The sequence below is a fragment of the Carassius carassius genome, chromosome 48 (assembly GCF_963082965.1).
Source record: "Carassius carassius chromosome 48, fCarCar2.1, whole genome shotgun sequence".
Taxonomy (NCBI): Eukaryota; Metazoa; Chordata; class Actinopteri; order Cypriniformes; family Cyprinidae; genus Carassius; species Carassius carassius.
In genome coordinates this window covers 11,774,034-11,794,150 of record NC_081802.1, presented here as the reverse complement: position 1 = coordinate 11,794,150, position 20,117 = coordinate 11,774,034, and the positions used below count along the sequence as shown (strand labels likewise).

At 36.9% G+C, this 20,117-nt stretch overlaps 1 protein-coding gene across 1 annotated transcript in view; it reads left to right on the top strand.

The window, feature by feature from the left end:
- The window catches only part of nek7 (NIMA-related kinase 7), an 83,972-nt gene that overhangs the window by 40,986 nt on the left and 22,869 nt on the right, over nucleotides 1-20,117 (top strand). The window contains exons 3-7 of the mRNA XM_059544107.1: nucleotides 3,007-3,144; nucleotides 6,538-6,600; nucleotides 10,724-10,834; nucleotides 13,361-13,469; nucleotides 18,227-18,334. Of these exons, the coding sequence (XP_059400090.1) occupies nucleotides 3,007-3,144; nucleotides 6,538-6,600; nucleotides 10,724-10,834; nucleotides 13,361-13,469; nucleotides 18,227-18,334 (529 nt within the window). The remainder of the gene's footprint in view (nucleotides 1-3,006; nucleotides 3,145-6,537; nucleotides 6,601-10,723; nucleotides 10,835-13,360; nucleotides 13,470-18,226; nucleotides 18,335-20,117) is intronic.

Here is a 20,117-nt window from a genome sequence, read left to right as displayed (position 1 = left end):
AATCTGGACGATCAGCAGTTTTGTGCAATGGAGAAAAAGTTCCCAATGCAGATGTCGCTTATTCAAGTTGGTCACACGAATTGCCATACTGACCAACAGAAAACAGCTTGGTTTGAAAGTAACTTCTCTGTTAGCTGTACTTCATGCATCATTACACTATTTGCAACAGTGCTTGCAAAATTTAATAAGACTGCGTCTTATTGCAAAGTTTTGTGTCAAAGTTGTTTGGCATCCCAATTCAAGCAGTTCTTGGCCCCTTCCCTCTGACCTCCGTGGATTATTTTTGTTTTCTCCGCTTCACGCAGAGTGGCAACAAGCCCTTTGAGCTCTCGCCCCTCCTGCAAGCTGCAATCTGTACAAACCGTGTCACGCTGCTGTCGAGTGACCCCGGCGGTCATGGAGATCCTCGGCTGCTGTGGTTCATCTCGTGTCAGCTCAGTGCTCTAAATTGTGTGACAGCGCAAAGCCACGGATAAGACAAGCTGTCAGTCAGTGCGCCCCTGCTGCCCTTTGAAGGCGAGGCCAGGGGGCAGAAAGGTGCCGCAAATGGCCTGTGAAGTTTACATACACTGCCCACTGCTAAACAGATTACCTCTAATGAAGTGTCTGGAGCTCAGGCCGCGTCAGACCTAATCCTGGCTGGCAGTGCGTCCCTTCGGCTGCCAAAAAAGCCGCCACCCTCTGGCCTCCTCCCGCCGCTATGCCGGCCTCCCCAGCGCTGGGAGGTGCCCGTCGTTAATCAGGCCGGACAGTGCGCGAGCTGACATGCAAATGTAGGTCATTGCATATGTAAATGTGTGATTAGTGAGCCGAATGCCAGAACACATTAGCTCGACTTTGCTCTCAGCATGCGCTTGTCATGCCGCTTTAGAGGCTCATGCTAACATTTGTCAAGCGACTATGCAGGAAGTGAAAGCAATGCCTTGGCCCTCTGCGGACCATCCGCTGCTGACCAAATCAGCACCATACATATGTATCATCTGTGGGTCAATGGCAAAATAGTGTTCACAATAAACAAAGGCAAAATCTTTTAAAAATCTATTGTAAAGTTCTTAGTGTACTCTTTGTGTTTATGTGGGGATCATATGGTTTCTAAAGTTATGTATGCTATTTTCAAAAGTTACAATTTCAAGTCCAAAATCATTTGGTGTAACTCAAGTATAATGTCAATATTTATAAGAAAATATAGATTTTCTAAGGTAAAGTTTTTTTATTACACAAATATTATGTATTATTAATTATGTATTGATTTAATTTTTATGATATCTATTATTAATTGCACCACATGACGTTTGCGTGGGTCCACTATGATGTAATTTCCTGTTTTGTTTTTCTGCATCCCATGGTTTTTATAAATATATTTATTTAATGTAATTAAAAATAAGTAATTTACATTCTTTAACTAATCAGTGTTATTTTAGCATTATTTATATACTGTTATAATATTTTAAGCTTCCAGCATTTCTCTTTTTCATTATTTAAGTTTTAATCTAATATTTGTTTTATTTGAGATTTTAATCTACAAAAACTATTTTAATAGTTTTAGCACTATTTTAATAGTTTAATTTTTAATAGTTTTAGCATTAGTAAACAATAACAACACTTTTGCTAATGAAAACATGTGTCATTGACCCTCTAGGTGTTTTAATATTTTTCTTGGATTGCATAACCATTAAAAAAACATGAATTTTCCAACTTCTTATTGTGCTCAAATAACCATTTTTTTTCATAATCCTCTTTGGATTTGACACAATGACTGCAAAAACCTGGTGTCTTGGTATCAAGCTAAAAATATTAGCTTGATATTGTTAAATTTAGTCAGATCCAGCTTTCTGTCTTCACTGCGGTGGCAGAAATAGAGCGCTGCTTCTGCTGCGCCAGATGTGTCCCTGGAAGAAGGGGCTGAGAGCGTGTTGTCACATGGAAAAACAAGCTACCTCAGTGTGTTAATTGGATGGGGCAATTCTTTGGCTCACACCTTTTTTTTCCCCTTAAACCTGTCAAGTTAGAAAACAATGAAATTCTTAAATTGGTTGCCCCTTGATCTACATCCACCCCTCCGGTGTCTATTCAAGCTGCAGTGCTTCTTGCAACTCATTTATTTCAGTTCAACCCATTTTTTTAATATATATATATATATATATATATATATCAGACAGTTTTATACAATAATATTGATGGATTTGACAGATCGTTCAAGTATTCTGGTATTGTAAGAACGACATGGATGCCATTCACACCAAGTCGTCGTTTGTTGCAATGACTGGATATCCTAATGGATGAATATTTCGGGGAGTTGAGCGAAACTTAAGCTTGATATGGAAACATAACATGGAAATATATTCCATGACTATAAATGAAAGAGATTCAACATGTTTACAAAAATAGGTTTGTGTCATCCTGCCCCTGCCTTTCACATCTTCACAATGTAATTTGCCTTCAAGGCCATCTCATGCCCATCCTCGGGTAGTTCGCCATGACGTATTGCATTCCACTGTCTGTCACCTCCAGTTGCCAGAACGTTTGTGGAATTAAAGTTTACACTCGAAAAGCCTCTAAAGGTCAGAAGGCTAATTAATTTATCTATTTGCTCACACCATCTCCACTAACTGGTCCAGCATAAGTCACTTCAGAAGTAGGGATGTTACCACTCGCCTGATTCATCCAGATAGTATACAGCAAATATTCATGTTGTGCTTTGGATTCAAAGTGGATGCTTAATGTTGATTCGTTTCCACACTCTCTCGCCCTGACACATCGCCCTAATGACACCTTTCCCAGATGCCCTCCAGAGTTTTCTTCCTTCTCTTGGCGTATAAACAAACACAATCATGGAGTTTGCCTGGCAATGGCCGATCTGTGGGGACATGTTTGGTTGTCGTAACTTAACATCGTAAACTTAAATTGACTGATTTAAGTTTACGATGAATGGAAAAGCACAAAAGAAAACTGTGTGATGTGCATTTCACTTTCTTGAAATGTTCTTGTTTTGTTCTTCCCTTTCAGAAAATCCAACAGGATATGGGCTATAACAATTTAGCCAATTTTCACATTGAAAAAAAGATTGGAAGAGGACAGTTCAGCGAGGTTTATCGAGCTACATACATGCTAGATCATACACCAGTAGCTTTGAAAAAAGTGCAGGTAAGAACTTTTCATGCTCTGTGTCTTTATTTGTGAAATACGTATATTTTACAGTATCTCTGCAATGAAATGTTTATGTATGTTTTATGTCAGTAAAGTCTGGTGTAAACATTCCATTACTTTCCATTACAAAAATATTTTTTGTTGTAAAAGCAAGTAAATGAACTAAGACTAATAAATATAAATAAATAAATAAATAAATAAATATATAAAAAGATAGCGAGTGAAAGAGAGAGAGAGAGAGAGAATAACTAGTAGAAATGACAAAATAACAATTACTACAACTTAAATAAAAACATAAAATTCATTAAAAACAAAACGACAACAAAATATATATATATATGTGTGTATTTATATATATATATAAATATATTTTATATATTTAGGCAGAAATATGATTTTTTTTTTTTATAAAATTTTTAAATATTTCTTGATTATTTTGGACAATGTATTTGCTCTGAAATTGCTTGACAATGCCGTTTTTAAATGTTGTTTTAATTTTCATTAAATTATTAAATGTTAATTTTGTGATTAAATATTTACTGTGTATTGATTTGCAATCATTTTAATTTCACAATTTAATAATCTTGTTAAAGTTGCTGTATGTAGGATTGACACCGAGTGGTTGAACTAGGTATTGCAGTCCAAATTCAAAATATTGGAGAGGGTTTATTTCACCCGGCTCCTCCTCCTCAGACTTGACAGCGCACAGGTTGCCAGATTGACAACACCAACCATAATGAGTGCACTTGATGAATGAAATTAAATACGCTGCAACCCATGGTGCCGAAATACATTTGGGAAAACTGACAGTGGATGGGTTTCACAAACTAAAACAGAGACCGACATTCCAGCCTGGAACGCACATTTTCGAAATAGGATAACTGACTGTAGCATTGTTATTTCAGATAAACAAGTAACATATTTTTCGTACTATAAGTCGCACCTAAGTATAAGTCGCATCAGTCCAAAAATACATCATGACGAGGGAAAAAACCTATATAAGTCGCACTGGACTATAAGTCGCATTTATTTAGAACCAAGAGAAAACACTGTAGACGGTAATGTTTTCTCTTGGTTCATTTCTCTTGGTTCATGTCAAATAAATTGATAAATAAGGGGCACCTGACTTGAGTCCCAGGACCAGCTAAACTATGAAAAAACTGTGTCTTATAGTCCGGAAAATACGGTATGTTAACTTAGCATGTTTCTTAAATAGCTGCTAACATATTTAAAGAACAAAGTTATTGCATTTAAATGTATTGTAAATATTTAGTTGTGATATTATAAATTTTAAGCCTGTATAATTAACAAAATAATTGCAAATAAATATATATAGTAATATTTGGTATGTCATCTGATTCTATTGAATGCTGAAGCATGAAGCTGCTCTGAGAGATTCATGTTTGGATGGCAGTTTGTTGTAGTTTGTTACATTGATTTATTTGTTCTGCTGCAACACATGATTACACAGCTAAAGGAAATTGTAAACACTTTTTATATGACTTTAATCCAAAGTTGTTGTTTTTTTTGGGAACATTAAGTCATGAATTCTGCATAAAAATAATATTACACGGTAAAACATTACTGAATTGACTGATTGGAAAGCACCAATACACACTTTTTATAGAAGCAGCCATTAATACATTTACAAAATTTACTTTGAACGGAAGCAGGCATCTGATTGGCTTTTTGCGCTGATAATCACGAATTAATCGGTATCTTTTTCTGCCATAAAACATATTCACAGACATAGCCAGCACAAAAAAAGCTCCACAGTTTCCTCCGGATGTGCAGAGCAGACGTGCTGGAAGAAATAATTGGCAAACTCTAGATTAAAAGACTGGTGCCCGGTTACCATCGCTTCTGCTTTCTTAACACACACAGCGGTCGACTCCGTCACTACCACTGACTTCATTAACACTAATGATGAGCCCACAAACAATTGACATTTTTGTATATGCCATTAAAAATGACAGGTAGTAACAGTCTTTATTCAGTGAATATTTCCCATAATGCAGTTCATTCATGCCACTTGTTGTGTTCTCATAGTATTGAATTTAAATACTAAAATACTCAAACTTTAGAGCTCCAGTTACATAATATTTCATACTTATTGCAATGCAGATTTTTGGAGATCAATTATCAACTTCAATCTCTATGATTTTGTATGTGGTTCAAAGCTGTCAGGTTGGAGGTCCACTATGGGCAATGTTTCCACCTTTTGTGATTAGGATAATTATTATAGGAGATGTTTCCTGACGCAAATGTTGTGCAACCCTGATTGCACGATTGGAATAATGTAATATTCGTACTAGTTTCACTCTCTTTAGGTTTGAAAGTTTTGGCTTGATTTTTAGACTTTTGCCTTGAGATGCTCATAACATTTTCTGTTTGCTTTTTACACTGTGTGCTTTATTATAATCAGGACAGACTTGATCAAAACAGTTTTTTAACAGATACATCTAACATACTGTCGGCATAATCAGCTTTGATATTCTAAAACAGCATAAACAAGCTTGTTTTACAAAAAGTACGACATAATTTAAAGTCAGCCCGTTATAGCAAAATAAATTCTCATCAGTGCGAACATGAAACTTTTATTTGTAATTTAAATAATAACAATTATTCATGTAATTGTATTTAAATAGTAATAAAGAAATATGAGATACAAATAAATAAAAAGTATATAAATATTCATTTGTAATAAAAAAATAAATATATTCAAATAAATTAAATATAATAACATGTAATTTAATTTAAATAAAGATGAAATAATTAGTAATAAATTAAAAGATAAATTAATACAAATAAATAAATACATGCAAAGACCAATACATTAATCAATGCAATTAAATAAATAAATGAATAAAACAGAATTGCAAATAAATACTGAAAATCGAAAGATAGAAAATACAGTATTTAATTAGTAAATAGTCAAATTAATTATTTGAAAGATAAATTAATATGGTTAAATATTGATTTGAGTTGCAAGGAGGAGGAGAGCATGAAGTGATAAGACTACTAGTACTGGTTAAACTGGTTAAAACCAAGGGCTGTGATTGACCAGTTAGAAGCATTTAAATGTTAAGTAAAATTAGAAGTATTTTGGAGAAACATGAAATAAATTTGGATGACCTAAAACTGAACCCTGTCTTCTCGCACAGTTTTCCTGAGCTATTAACACAGGTGAATCTGGGAAAATAGGGACGCTTGAGGCAGCAGGGGTGTAGATGTGGTGGGGCAGGAGTTTGGGGGTCCTGGGTTTCAGTGAGACCCCTCCTTCTTTCTTTACCACCCTGTACCAGTAACATTTTTTGCTTGCTTTTTCTTTTTCTGTCTTTATGTCTCTTTCTCCTTTCTCTTTCTCTCTCCCTTTTGATCTTTTGATAGATATTCGACTTGATGGATGCCAAAGCTCGGCAAGATTGCATCAAAGAAATAGATCTCCTGAAGGTAAGAAACCAGAGAAAAGAGACCGACACCATGTGCTGCTATTAGGATCTCTAAAGGTGCCTCTGCCGAGACCTGATACCAGAGAAACAGAGCGAGAGAGAGAGAGAGAGATATTGATCTGGATTAGACCTTCAGCTCTTTCTCCCCACCCATCTCTCTCTCTCTCTCTCTCTCTCTCTCTCTCTCTCTCTCTCTCTTCCCCGTTCTCTTCTTGCTTTCTGTTGCAGAACATGGTCCTTTTTGTGTCATTCCTTCAGGCCAAGATTTTTTTATTTTCTTTGCAGTGCCACAAAATAAAATTTTTCAACATTAAGCATTTAAGGCAATCAGTTTTTCCACTTTGGAATTTGTGTTTATTTATTTGGGCACAGAGCCATAAATATGATAAATGGCTTTATATTTATCTATATATAGCTTTTTTTCATTCAATATTAATTATAATAATAGTAATAATAATAATTATTATTTTTATTATTAGATTATTGACTTCATATTTTAAATATGTATGACTACTTTTTTATTATTTATGTCTGTGTATTTATTTATTTTGAGTATGCAGGTAACACTACAATATAAAGGACATTTAGCACGTTCTCCTATGAGTCATTTGATGTTTCTTAACAAGGTTTTTTTTTTCTTTTCTTTAAAAAAAATTATTTCATCAAAACACCTTAAACAGGCTGCTGCTTGCGGTAGCACAAGCACTAACGAAAGTTAATGACAACTCCAATAAGAGCTGACATCTAGCTGATCTGAGGTGTCTGGATTCTCGCTCTGCTCTGTTGTGTCTTTGTATCGGTTGTCGGATAAACCTTCCTTGAACACACACAAGCGCACACACTACTCTCTGTGTTGTCATGTTAATTGTTTCGGCTCTGATTGCATCCATTGCGGGGCCAATTCGACATCATCTTTGAGACAAGATAATTGCTGCCTTTTTTCTCACTGCTATTTTTTATATGTTTGTTCTTTTGTATATACAGTAATAATCTGACAAAAGGGCTGTTCACACTTACGGTGATCTCCCGCAACAAAGTGACCCAAAGTCATGTGTTTTCTACAAAAGTTGACGAATTTCGGCCACCTGGGTGGCAGCAACGACAAAGTTGAGAACTTCAAATAAACTTCAAAAACAAAGCTAATGATTCAAAAGGCTTTGTCTTTGCTCACATGCTGGATATCATCAACTTCTGAACAATTTTTGTGGCAACTGACAGTAAAGTGACGCGGCGACCTCCAGACTCTTTATGAGAATAGAGAAAGAAGCAAGGTGGCACTTACAAGCCCCCTGAGATACATTTATTCCCACGGGAGGAAGCGGAGGTGGAGGGTTGAGAGGTCGCGTTGCTAGCTGGGTGATAAAGGTCAACGTCACGCTTCATAACGACACTTTGCCAACCGAATGCGCTCGGGTCAGAGAGTACCACAACTCTTGTCTTCCTACCATGTTACTCCTCCTCTTCCTGTCTCTCATTCCCCCTTTTTTGTCACCTTTCCACAATAATTTCTACTCTGGCGCTAATGAATTGTCATTATAACCAGCTCACCTCAAGCCACTTATAAGCCGTTTGTGTAGAACACAGGCTCATGCCTTCTACCTCAGTGGACAAAGCTGGGGGAAAATAAGAAAGAGTCACAAATCAAAATAATGAGGGAGACTGACGCAAGCTGCCCCTCCCCGGCCTATCTGTCTATTTGTTTTTCTGTCACTTTGAAACCACTCCCGTTTCCCATCGTAAACAAACTTTCACTGTTATGCAGAAATGTTTTGCTCTTTACGTTCAGAAATTGCAAACACTTGTATCATACCGATTCCGTAACCGCCCTCAGTTAATTTCTTCCTCTTATATTTTAGTCCATTTGAACCCTCAACTATTAGCATTTCAAGACTCGAGAGGAAGCAACGGGATTGGGAAATTACTAACAGAACCTACAAGTGTGGCTTCTCATAATATAATTGTCATTCTAATTGGCGTCATCATAAACAGAGGGTTGACTTAATGTTGTTCCCAATTGAAAACAAGAGTAAAATTATAGTGTTTAACGTGATTAAAGTCAACATCATGCTGCGTTTCATGTCTGCCACATTGGATGTGCCAGCTAAAGGGAAGCAAGAATGGGGTTGACACACTCACTGAAGCTGTGTGATCCAAAAATACATCTAACGAAAGTCACAGGATGGCGACATAGGCGTGCTCGTCCTCCCCTATATCAGCGCGGGGCATGAACATTTCTATAATAACCCCCTCTGTTGTGTCACAGCGCGTAGCGGGGGCACGACACCCTACCACTCGCAAGGGACTTTGCCTGTCTCGCTTCTCATTGATACACTTGTTTCCTTTTATTTTGCAATCCCCACCCCCACAGCTGTCTTCAGTGCAAGAACCGATTGCAACTTAATGACCAACCAACAGGAAACAGCCAAAAGCTGAAGGCTTGGGCTGGGGGGACCATGCCATACTGCCATGCACTGCTGCTGGCTAGCATACGATGTTAACATCAGCCAGAAAATTCAGTGCATTTGTTTTTCTTCTGTTTATTATTTCTTTATTGTTTTTAGGACAAGCATCGCTTATGCTATTGCTCATATTTAAGAGATGTGAACAAACCCATCTCTCTTAAGCCCCTTTCACACTGCACGTCGGACCCGGCAAATTGCCAGAACATTGCCGGGTCGCCTTCTGTGTGAAAGCAACCACGTCCTGGGATTGATTCTGGCATTGAACCCGGGTCGGGGACCTAGTAACATTGCCGGGTTCAACCCGGGACGAGCGCTGTGTGAACAAAAGCCAGATCTAATGCCGTGTCGAAGTGATGATGCGCGGTATCGCACGACTCTTTTACCGGCTGTTTTGAAGAAAGATCAACGTTCGTGACAAAAAAATATGTGCAAACTGTAATGAAGCAGAGATCAGTTAGTTCCTTACTTTCTGCGCTGACGCCGAGATTGTTTGTTTGCTTCAGTGAAAGTATAACGTGCCTAACGTTTTCGACTCGTACATTACACGTCACGCCCTGATGTCATGTGTCGTTACGGGATCTTTACGGGTTGTGTGTGAAAGCACGCACATATCCCGGGTAATCACTGGCAGTGTGAAAGGGCAAAATCTAGCAACCCAGGAACAATTGCCGGAACATTTTACCCATGTATTTGCCGGAATGGCAGTGTGAAAGGGGCTTTAGTGTTAAACTTCATCTTACACTGTTTGTGCTACATATGTGAAGGATACCTCAAAGCATGCGGCTTGAGCTGTGCTGTTATTGTCAGATACATATTGTACATTTTGCCTGGTTGATGATGAAATCCGTTGGACATAAATTAAATGAGTGTACGGGCCAAGTCTTATGCAGGGACTTCAAGGTGGGCTTTTTGAATTTGGAGCACCCAAAAGACCATTTACTGTAGTAATAACTTCTCAAATGTTAAGAACATTAGCTAATTTAAATTTTTTAAGACTTTCTGAAGGTAATTAGAAGTAGAGCATTAATGTCTAGTTTGAAATGTTGTCTCATTGATGATGTATTTTTGTAATATATATATATATATATATATATATATATATATATATATATATATATATATACACTTTTTAATAATGATGTAATATTATTATTGTTTTTTATTCTCTACACACATATGCATATAAATGTTATTAGTATTATAATTGTTGGTTTATGTGTATGAATAATAACTATATAATATTTATCTATGTATATGTGTGTGTATGTATATATACACATACCCACATACAAATGCACGCGCACACACACACACAACACACACATTATTTGACTGGATATTATTGGAGTTTATTTTTATTTATTTATTTTTTTACCATAATTAACACTTCACAAATTATTTGAACCCCTAATTGTTATCCTTTTTTCAGTTTTTTTTCTGATATTACCACAGTAGTCATAAATGTGTTCCATTCAAGTCATTTGATTTTGAAGAGAGCAGACTAACTCAAACAGACTATAATATCACGTTTACCTTCATACAAGCATCTGCTTTGGTTTCTGTCGCCGTCTTATTTGCAGGCTTTCCTGACCCACAGAGTCTTGTTAATATTTAAACAGTCACTGACATTCTGCCATTTTCCTCTGTCCCTGTTCTACACAGCAATTGAACCACCCCAATGTAATTAAATACCACGCATCATTCATTGAAGAGAACGAGTTAAATATAGTACTGGAACTCGCAGACGCCGGGGACCTCTCACAAATGATAAAGGTAAGGACACATGCCGATTTGTCAGCAGTTTCCTTTTTCCTCCTCCAGAGTATTCCCACCATACCAGCTGCTAGACTACCGACCAAAGGTAAAATGATATACATCCGACCATGTTTTAAGATACCTTTGTTTATGTTACAACAGTCGTATCATGCAGTTTCCACACGTTCGATTCGCTCAGTCATCCTGTTTCCTCCTGACAACCCTGCAGCTCGCATTTACAACCTGATGCTCCACATTTAATGGTCTGCATGTAAAACCCCTCACTTTCAAATCTCCACCTGCATAAATCATTCCCAGCACAAACAAAGCGTTTGCAGTAGAATTGTGTCGGTAAATGAGGAACAGGATGGATTAGTGTGATGATGCCTTCGACATATGCATCATAATGCCCGCTTGCGCAAATATCCCGACTTCGGTCTGCTCCACCTCGCCGCTGGATTTCTCAGCCCTTCTGCTCTGCAGAGCTTTAATTAGTTTTATTTTTTTATTAAACAGTGCCACTCCAAAGGTGTATACAGCAGCTAATCCGCTCAACATTATACGAACGAACATTAAGCCATATGTAAAACAGAAGCTTTTTATTCTTTTTGATTTTTTTTTTTGTCAACCCCCTCCCTAGTTCTCTCTGTCCATCTCGGAATTCAAATTAAATCAAATGGCCCCTTCATTTGCATGTACTTACAGAATATTGCATGTGCCGTGTTTGCTTTTTAAAGGCACAGAGGGGGCTGCCGCTCTCCCTCATTGACATCAAACAGCCCTCTGATATGCAAATAGAAAGGCAGGGGAAGAATAGATCCACCGGCTTTGTTTGGATGTGGGCCAAGGTTTTCTGGGGCTCGAGACCACACGCTCACCACCGTTCTGATCATTTCTGTGAAGAGGTACGAGTGAGGACGAGGCTCAAAATGACCAGAGTGAGCGTTCGCCCAGTGAAGTAATACGTCGCACTAAAATAACCTTTTTTGTTTTGTTAAACAATTCCTGACTTCTTTTAACTGCCTCGACAAGAAGGTTTACTTCATTGCCGGAGCCTCATTTATTGAGACTGCATGTGAAAAGGTCATAATTACTGAGTCGTTTTGACTAAGTAAGCTTCATTCTGTCTTTAATTAATAACGTAACGTCATATTAGTTTCTGCTTTGAAGCGAGGTCGTGCACTCATGGACCTCTAAAGCAACTGCACTGGACAACACTGTGCTAAAAGCTTAGAATCACTGCAGAATTTTAAAAAGGATTTGATGCTGTATCCCACTCAGTGGTATAGGAGAATAATAGATGTTAGCTTGATTAAGTACTGAGCAGAATTGTCAATGATGATAAAACATCTGTTTAATTAAAAAAAACGGTGCGCTCTGTTGTGGAATAGGTGAAATGTAATGCCAAACACACTTGAAATCTGTGTTTAAGAGAAACCAGATATGATTGGTCTGTGCAAATATGTTTTTTAATGAAAATTCCACTACATTAAAAACATGTTAACATTTAAAAGGAGTCGGGTTGGGGTTTTTTTTTTTTTTGCAAATTTTTCTCAGTAAAATCTTTCTTTCGATAATTTTACAGCAGTCATGGAAAATAATTGTGGAGATACAAAAATTGGAAACCCTTGCATCATATATATTGTATCTGATTTATGAGCAGATTGTTTGAGTTGGTACTTTGAATTGAATTCATTGGTAATTCATTAGAGAATTGTTCTGATAATGCATTCACAAAGAACTAGATAGAAAGTCAAGCCACATTATCAGTGTTAGAAATAAAATAAATGTTTTACAGTATTTTAGTTAATTTAAGCATTTATACACACTACCGTTCATTTGTTTTTATGACACTGAAGACTGGAGTAATGATGCTGAAAATTCAGCTTGGAAAAATGGATAAATAATATATTGACCATGTATTTTGAAATAATATTAATAAAGGTTTGAAATTAAACTGTGATCTTTAGCATACGTTTTTTTGGTTAATTAATACTTTGTATTGACTGATAGAAACACAAATATCAGCCAGTAGCTACTATGTTAAGATATATTGTGAATCTGTAATGTAATGATCTTGTTGCCGTTATTAAATTGCATTATATCAGATTCATGAAGATGTTTCTCAGTGCTTGTTGTGCATCTTGAAAGCCTCCCCAAATGTTTGTTTCCCCATGAGGCTCCTGCTGTACTCACAATTTTCAGATGTTTTCCATTGAGGGGTTTCAATCTAGTGCCTGCATCAGATTATAGTCGAACCCAGAGCCCTTCACATTCATTGTCATCCTGTTGTGCTATTTTTAGAGTAGCAGGGGTCCATGCTGAGCTTTTAAGACACTTTACATCTTAAGACATCGTAAATATTAAAATCTTAATTTTTCAAATGGTCATTTAGGTAGGGTGAACAGTTTGACTGCTAAACATTTAAAGTAAAATGTTGGTGTTCTGGGTTGACGAAGATTGCTATGAAAAGTCTATGTGTCTATGAAAAGTCTATGCTGTCATCACAGCATATTTTTTTTTTTATTTGTTTATTGCCTGCAGCATTTCAAGAAACAAAAACGGCTGATTCCTGAGAAGACAGTATGGAAGTACTTTGTTCAGCTATGTAGCGCACTGGAGCACATGCACTCCCGCCGTGTCATGCACAGAGGTACACGTGCACACACACACACACACACACACACACACACACACACACACGTCTAGTGACATGTACATGTAGAAACAGACTTTTAAGGGACTTTTAACAAAAAAAAAAGTTTCTTACCCTTTCACTGACTCTTAAATGAATAGTTCACCCAGTTTTTCTTCATCTGAACAGATTTGGAGAAATTCAGCATTCCATCATTTGCTCATCAGTGGGTCCTCTGCAGTGAATGGGTGCCAAACAGCTGATTTAAAAAAAAAAAAAAAATCACAATAATCCACACCACTCCAGTCCATCAAATAACATCTTAAGAAGTGAAAAGTTGCATGTTTGTAAGAAACAAGTTCATAATTAAGGTGTTGCAATTTTAAACAGTAACTTCTTGCCAAAAATACAAATCAAAATACAAATCCATAATAATACCAGTGGAAAAAGTCCATCTCCTGTTGTCCTCTCACATCAAAATCCACTGACGTATATGTTTAAAACCATTTGGAATGTTTTTACTTGTAAACAGTGCTTGATCTGTGCATATCTCTCTCCTGAATCAGACAAGGCAACCTTTTCACTGGAGAAAACAATATTATGGATAGAGGACTTCTGTTTTCGCCAGAAGCAATGGTTAAAAACATTTTAATGATGGATTTGTTTTTTACAAACATGCAGCTTTTCACTTCTCAAGATGTTATTTGATGGACTGGAGTGGTGTGGATTATTGTGATGTTTTTATCTGCTGTTTGGACTCTCATTCTGACGGCACCCATTCACTGGAGAGGAACCAAATCTGTTCCAATAAAGAAACACTCGTCTACATTAGATGGGTTGAGGGTGAGTACATTTTCCCCAAACTTAAATTTTTCGGCGAACTCTTCCTTTACAGTTCTCTTCCTGCTAAATTTTCTAGACTAAAAAGGTTATTTTTTTTTATTCCCCATTGTAATAGTGTAGCTATGTGTAAAGCACACAATCCACATTACCAACTTGAAAAAATATTCAAGATTCCTGATCTTGTGAATTCCTATTAAAATTGGTGGCAAAAAAACCACTGAACATTGGTAAATGTGACTGTTAAAAGTTGAAGTCTGACAGAAGATGGTTAATAGATGGATAAATAACGTTTACCATGTATTTCCGTTAACCGAATTTAGAATTAAAAAACTCACAATGATGTTCATCAGGGTGGACAAGTTGCTAAAAGGTTGATGTCCATGTGCTTTCTGGTGAGGAGAACTGTCTTTTTCAATATTGACTAGTCGTTGGGTTATCTGGAAGATAATTGTGACTAATCTGAAGTTTTACAAAGTGCAACTGTCAAAACAGTAAAACTACCAAAATAAATCTAAATAAAAACATACACGTATAAACTGGTCAACCAACTTATTATACAGGTGCATCTCAATAAATTAGAATGTCGTGGAAAAGTTTATTTCAGTAATTCATCTCAAATTGTAAAAATTTATTAAATAAATTCAGTGCACACGGACTGAAGTAGTTTAAGTAGTTTGGTTCTTTTAATTGTGATGATTTTGGCTTACATTTAACAAAAACCCACCAATTCACCACCATCATCTCAACAAATTAGAATATGGTGACATGCCAATCCACTAATCAACTCAAAACACCTGCAAAGGTTTCCTGAGCCTTCAAAATGGTTTCTCAGTTTGGTTCACTAGGCTACACAATCATGGGGAAGACAGCTGATCACAAGGAGGGTAAGCAACAAACATTCATTGCCAAAGAAGCTGGCTGTTCACAGAGTGCTGTATCCAAGCATGTTAACAGGAAGTTGAATAAAGAAAAAGTGTGGAAGAAAAAGATGCACAACCAACCGAGAAAACCGCAGCCTTATGAGGATTGTCAAGCAAAATCGATTTTTAAGAATCTGAGTGAACTTCTCAAGGAATGAAGTGAAGTGACGTGACATTCAGCCAAGTATGGTGACCCATACTCAGAATTTGTGCTCTGCATTTAACCCATCCGAAGTGCACACACACAGAGCAGTGAACACACACACACACACACACACTGTGAACACACACCCGGAGCAGTGGGCAGCCATTTATGCTGCGGCGCCCGGGGAGCAGTTGGGGGTTCAGTGCCTTGCTAAAGGGCACCTAAGTCGTGGTATTGAGGATGGAGAGAGAACTGTACATGCACTCCCCCCACCTACAATTCCTGCCAGCCCGAGACTCGAACTCACAGCCTTTCGAATTGCCAGTCTGACTCTCTAACCATTAGGCCACGACTTCCCCTATGGACTGAGGCTGGGGTCAAGGTATACAGACGTGTCAAGGAATTTGGCTCCAGTTGTTGTATTCCTCTTGTTAAGCCACTCCTGAACCACAGACAAAGTCAGAGGTGTCTTACCTGGGCTAAGGAGAAAAAGAACTGGACTGTTGCCCAGTGGTCCTAAGTCCTCTTTTCAGATGAGAGCAAGTTTTATATTCCATTTGGAAACCAAGGTCCTAGAGTCTGAAGGAAGGGTGGAGGAGCTCATAGCCCAAGTTACTTGAAGTCCAGTGTTAAGTTTCCACAGTCTGTGGTGCAATGTCATCTGCTGGTGTTGGTCCATTGTGTTTTTTGAAAAAGTCACTGCACCCGTTTACCAAGAAATTTTGGAGCACTTCATGCTTCCATCTGCTGACCAGCTTTTTGAAGATGCTGATTTCATTTTCCAGCAGGTTTTGGCACCTGCCCTCACTGCCAAAAGCACCAAAGGTTGGTTAAATGATCATGGTGTTGGTGTGCTTGACTGGCCAGCAAACTCACCAGACCTGAACCCCAGAGAGAATCTATGGGGTATTGTCAAGAGGAACAAGAGACCAAAAAATGCAGATGAGCTGAAGGCCACTGTCAAAGAAACCTAGGCTTCCATACCACCTCAGCAGTGCCACAAACTGATCACCTCCATGCCACGCAGAATTGAGGCAGTATTTTAAGCTAAAGGAGCCCCTACCAAGTATTGAGTACATGTACAGTAAATTAACATACTTTCCAGAAGACCAACAATTCACAATTATAATTATTTTTTCGTATTGGTCTTATGAAGTATTCTAATTTGTTGAGAGTTTTGTTAAATGTGAGCCAAAATAATCACAATGAAAAGAGCCAAAGACTTAAACTACTTCAGTTTGTGTGCACTGAATTTAATACACGAGTATCACAATTTGAGTTGAATTACTTAAATAAATGAACTTTTCCACTACATTCAAATTTATTGAGATGCACCTGTGTAGTCAGTTGACCCCCCACTTCATCATCATTGTACTATATTGCATGTTGTGAAGAAAAAACTCGTTCCACTTCTCATCTGTTTCTCATCAGCTCTGAGACGATACTCTAAAGTCTATGCTATGCACAAGCTTGACCAGACACACTGCAGAGCTCATTGCATCAACCTCTTGCCATTTGAAAACAAGCAAGATGACGCAACTGTCCATGGCGACCGAGACAGTGTTCTTCAGTTCCCATGAATTTATGCAACTTTTGCTGAAGTATTGTAACATACGAGACCTGTGCAAGTCTGTGTATTAGCAGAACTGATAAAGGTTACAGCAAGCCACGGGTTTACATTCAGATCATTTCCCTTGTTGATTGTAAACTCTTGGCGGCAGTCAGTTCGGATCTTGTTCTTCTTAACCACCTGGCCTGTATGTATATATTACTGTTGGAAAAGTTCATGTCCAGAGTTGTCTGACATCAAACACGAGCACATGCTTCCAGAACTGTTGTGTATTGGCTGGTCTCCTGAAAGTCATCGTGATGCATAATACCTTGCTAATGGTAACCTTTCCGTTAACCTTTCTTAAACATTTCCTAACATTTATATAGGCCATCAACAGATTCTCACACAATCTGCAAAGTTTTGCAGTTTTCCTGCAGAATTTGAATGCGTGTCATTCACAAAGTAATGTACTTGCCCCTTGTGTTTGTTTAGGGCTCAACAAAAAGTGCTGTGTTGCCTCTGAAAATCGTAGCACTATTGATCTCGTACATCCATATTTTGCACATGCTGATTTTTAGATTAGGTAATGTTATCTAGCTGGCTAATATACTGTAGATAAGATTTTGCTGAAACTGCAAAAAAAGACTCAGTAAAGCATAAGTAAGAATATGTTGAAAAGTATTATCAAGTTGTATTTTATGTATCGATTTACATTAAAAAAACTGATTTCCAGATTGTTGCAAACATATATTTGCAATAAGAATTATGTATGTGTATGTATAAATGTGTGTGTATATATATATATATATATATATATATATATATATATATATATATATATATATATATATACATTTTGTAATGTGTATAATTTAATATCTCTATAATTTATATTATATATATAATGTTATAAAATAACAACCAGAAATCAGAATATCATGTAAAATTTTAATTTTAATTTTTTTGTTATATAAATATAATATAACGGGCGTTAAATATTATAGAATATTTATATAATGCAATATGATATTTATATAATAAAATAACTAGAACAATAGAAATAATTCTTGGAAGTATAAAAATGAAATTTTTACAATTTTTCCTCTGTTTGGGCCATTAAAAATGTTGGTAGGTCGCATAAAATCAAATCAACTGACCTGACTGGGCCAGCAGAAAAAAATCCAAATTGTTAGTACCAGCTCTATTAACCTTCATTGTACAAACTGCAGAAAATATGAAAAAAATAAAAAGGTTGCAGATTTAGTTTGGTTATGCTGATCCGTCGTTAAAACTCTCATTTACTCTCTCTCCACAGACATTAAACCTGCCAACGTCTTCATCACAGCCACTGGAGTGGTGAAACTGGGCGACTTAGGCTTGGGACGTTTCTTCAGTTCCAAAACAACTGCAGCTCATTCTCTAGGTAAGCGCTCCTAACTCCCACCTCCTTGTCTGTTTCTTTCTGTCCTTCATGGAAAATGGGAAAATGAGCATTGAATGCAGCGGAAAAGTACCTTTAATTACTCAGGGCCCGGATGTGTTTCATTAGGGCTGGCTGCGAGCAGAACCATATGTCTGTTATAAAAAAGCGCCTTCCCGACGGCCCCTGGGGCCAGTTGAGAAAAAAGAATGCCAGCGGCTGTATCCATTTCATGGAGCAGTTGGCCTTTCCTGTTGCCTTGACCCCATGACCCTGCTCCGCACATATGATGTCTGGATGAGGACAGGGTCTTGAATCCCTAACGATGCTAGGCCAGGACACCCTATGGTGACAGAGCAACTTTTGGCTACGTTGCCCAAGGAGGAGCTGTTTTTTTACACGCCTTATATTCCAGATGACCTGTTGTTTAAAATCTAATTTCAAGAGTATACAAATTAGTTAACAGCTTGTCTTCTGCTTTATAGCAGTTCATATTGTTAAAAGATTTTTTTCACCAAGATCATATTGTTGGTGACATTCCTGCATTGAAGTATCATAGGTCATATTTCTGTTGTCAAATCCACTTTGACTCCATTTTGGATATGCATTAGGATTTGCTAGTAAGGTCAATAATCAATGTTATTGTTGTTTATATTTGAAAAAGGGAGATATATATATATATATACACACACACACAAACACTATTTTTTTTATTTATCCATACTTTACCATCACTTAACACTCAGTTATTCAGTTAAAAATACTAGTAATTTAATAACTTTAAAATATAGTCTTTAGCCAAAAAAAACTTGTAATTAAAAATGTAATTATCTATTTTTCACTTTTAAATGATCTGTTTTTACTGAACATGTTTTTTTTTTATGTTTTTATTACTAGTTTAAATTAGTTTTAGGATTTTTGTCTAGTTTTTAATTTTGATTCAAAATTTCATTTTTCAAGATTTTTTTAATCTTTTAAAATATGCTAATAGTTTTTATTAATTTATTATTTATATTTTTTGTTTACTTTGATTATTTTTTATATTTATTATACTACATCAGGTTAAGTGGAGAACTGTGGACCATATCTAGGGGCCAAAATATCTAGAGACGATCTAGCATTATGCCAGTGAGTTTTGATCAGCTATCTGACTGACTCAAGTTTTCCTTATAAAATGTACAAATTAACTTAAAATATTTATGACAATTTTGATCTAATTATGATTACAGGACTGTTTCTGCATTTACAATTAATAGGCTGCTGCTGACAGGTTACAGTAAACACAACCCTGTTAGCACACAAGAATAAATTCTAGAAAACTCCCTTGTATTCAAAAACTACAATATGAAACCGTATATAAATGGCGTATATTAATCCAGTATGTTTGTGAAAAGGTCATCTGTGTTTAGGAGTATAACATTATGTATTATGTCAGTGCATGATGAGTATAATGTCGACAAATAAGAAAAAAAAAATGTTTAGCAAGTGTCTATAAATAGCTAAGTTTGCAGCATGTCTTACATTGCAAGCTTCCAGCATTCACCTCAACTGCAAACAACACTTGAGTCTAGAAACGCATTAAAAGCTGAACTCACAGCGCCCTCTACAGGATGCTCCGCTCCCTCGTGCAGAAGTCCGGATTTTTAGGATAAGCTACAGTCTCCACAAGGGCTTAATCAGGGCTGTCCTTAATCATGTCTTAATGGTGCCTGCATCACCTGGGGACCAGAGGAGCCGGTGGATCCGTACAACCACATCATCCATTTGCACCTGCTCTCGGGGCCTG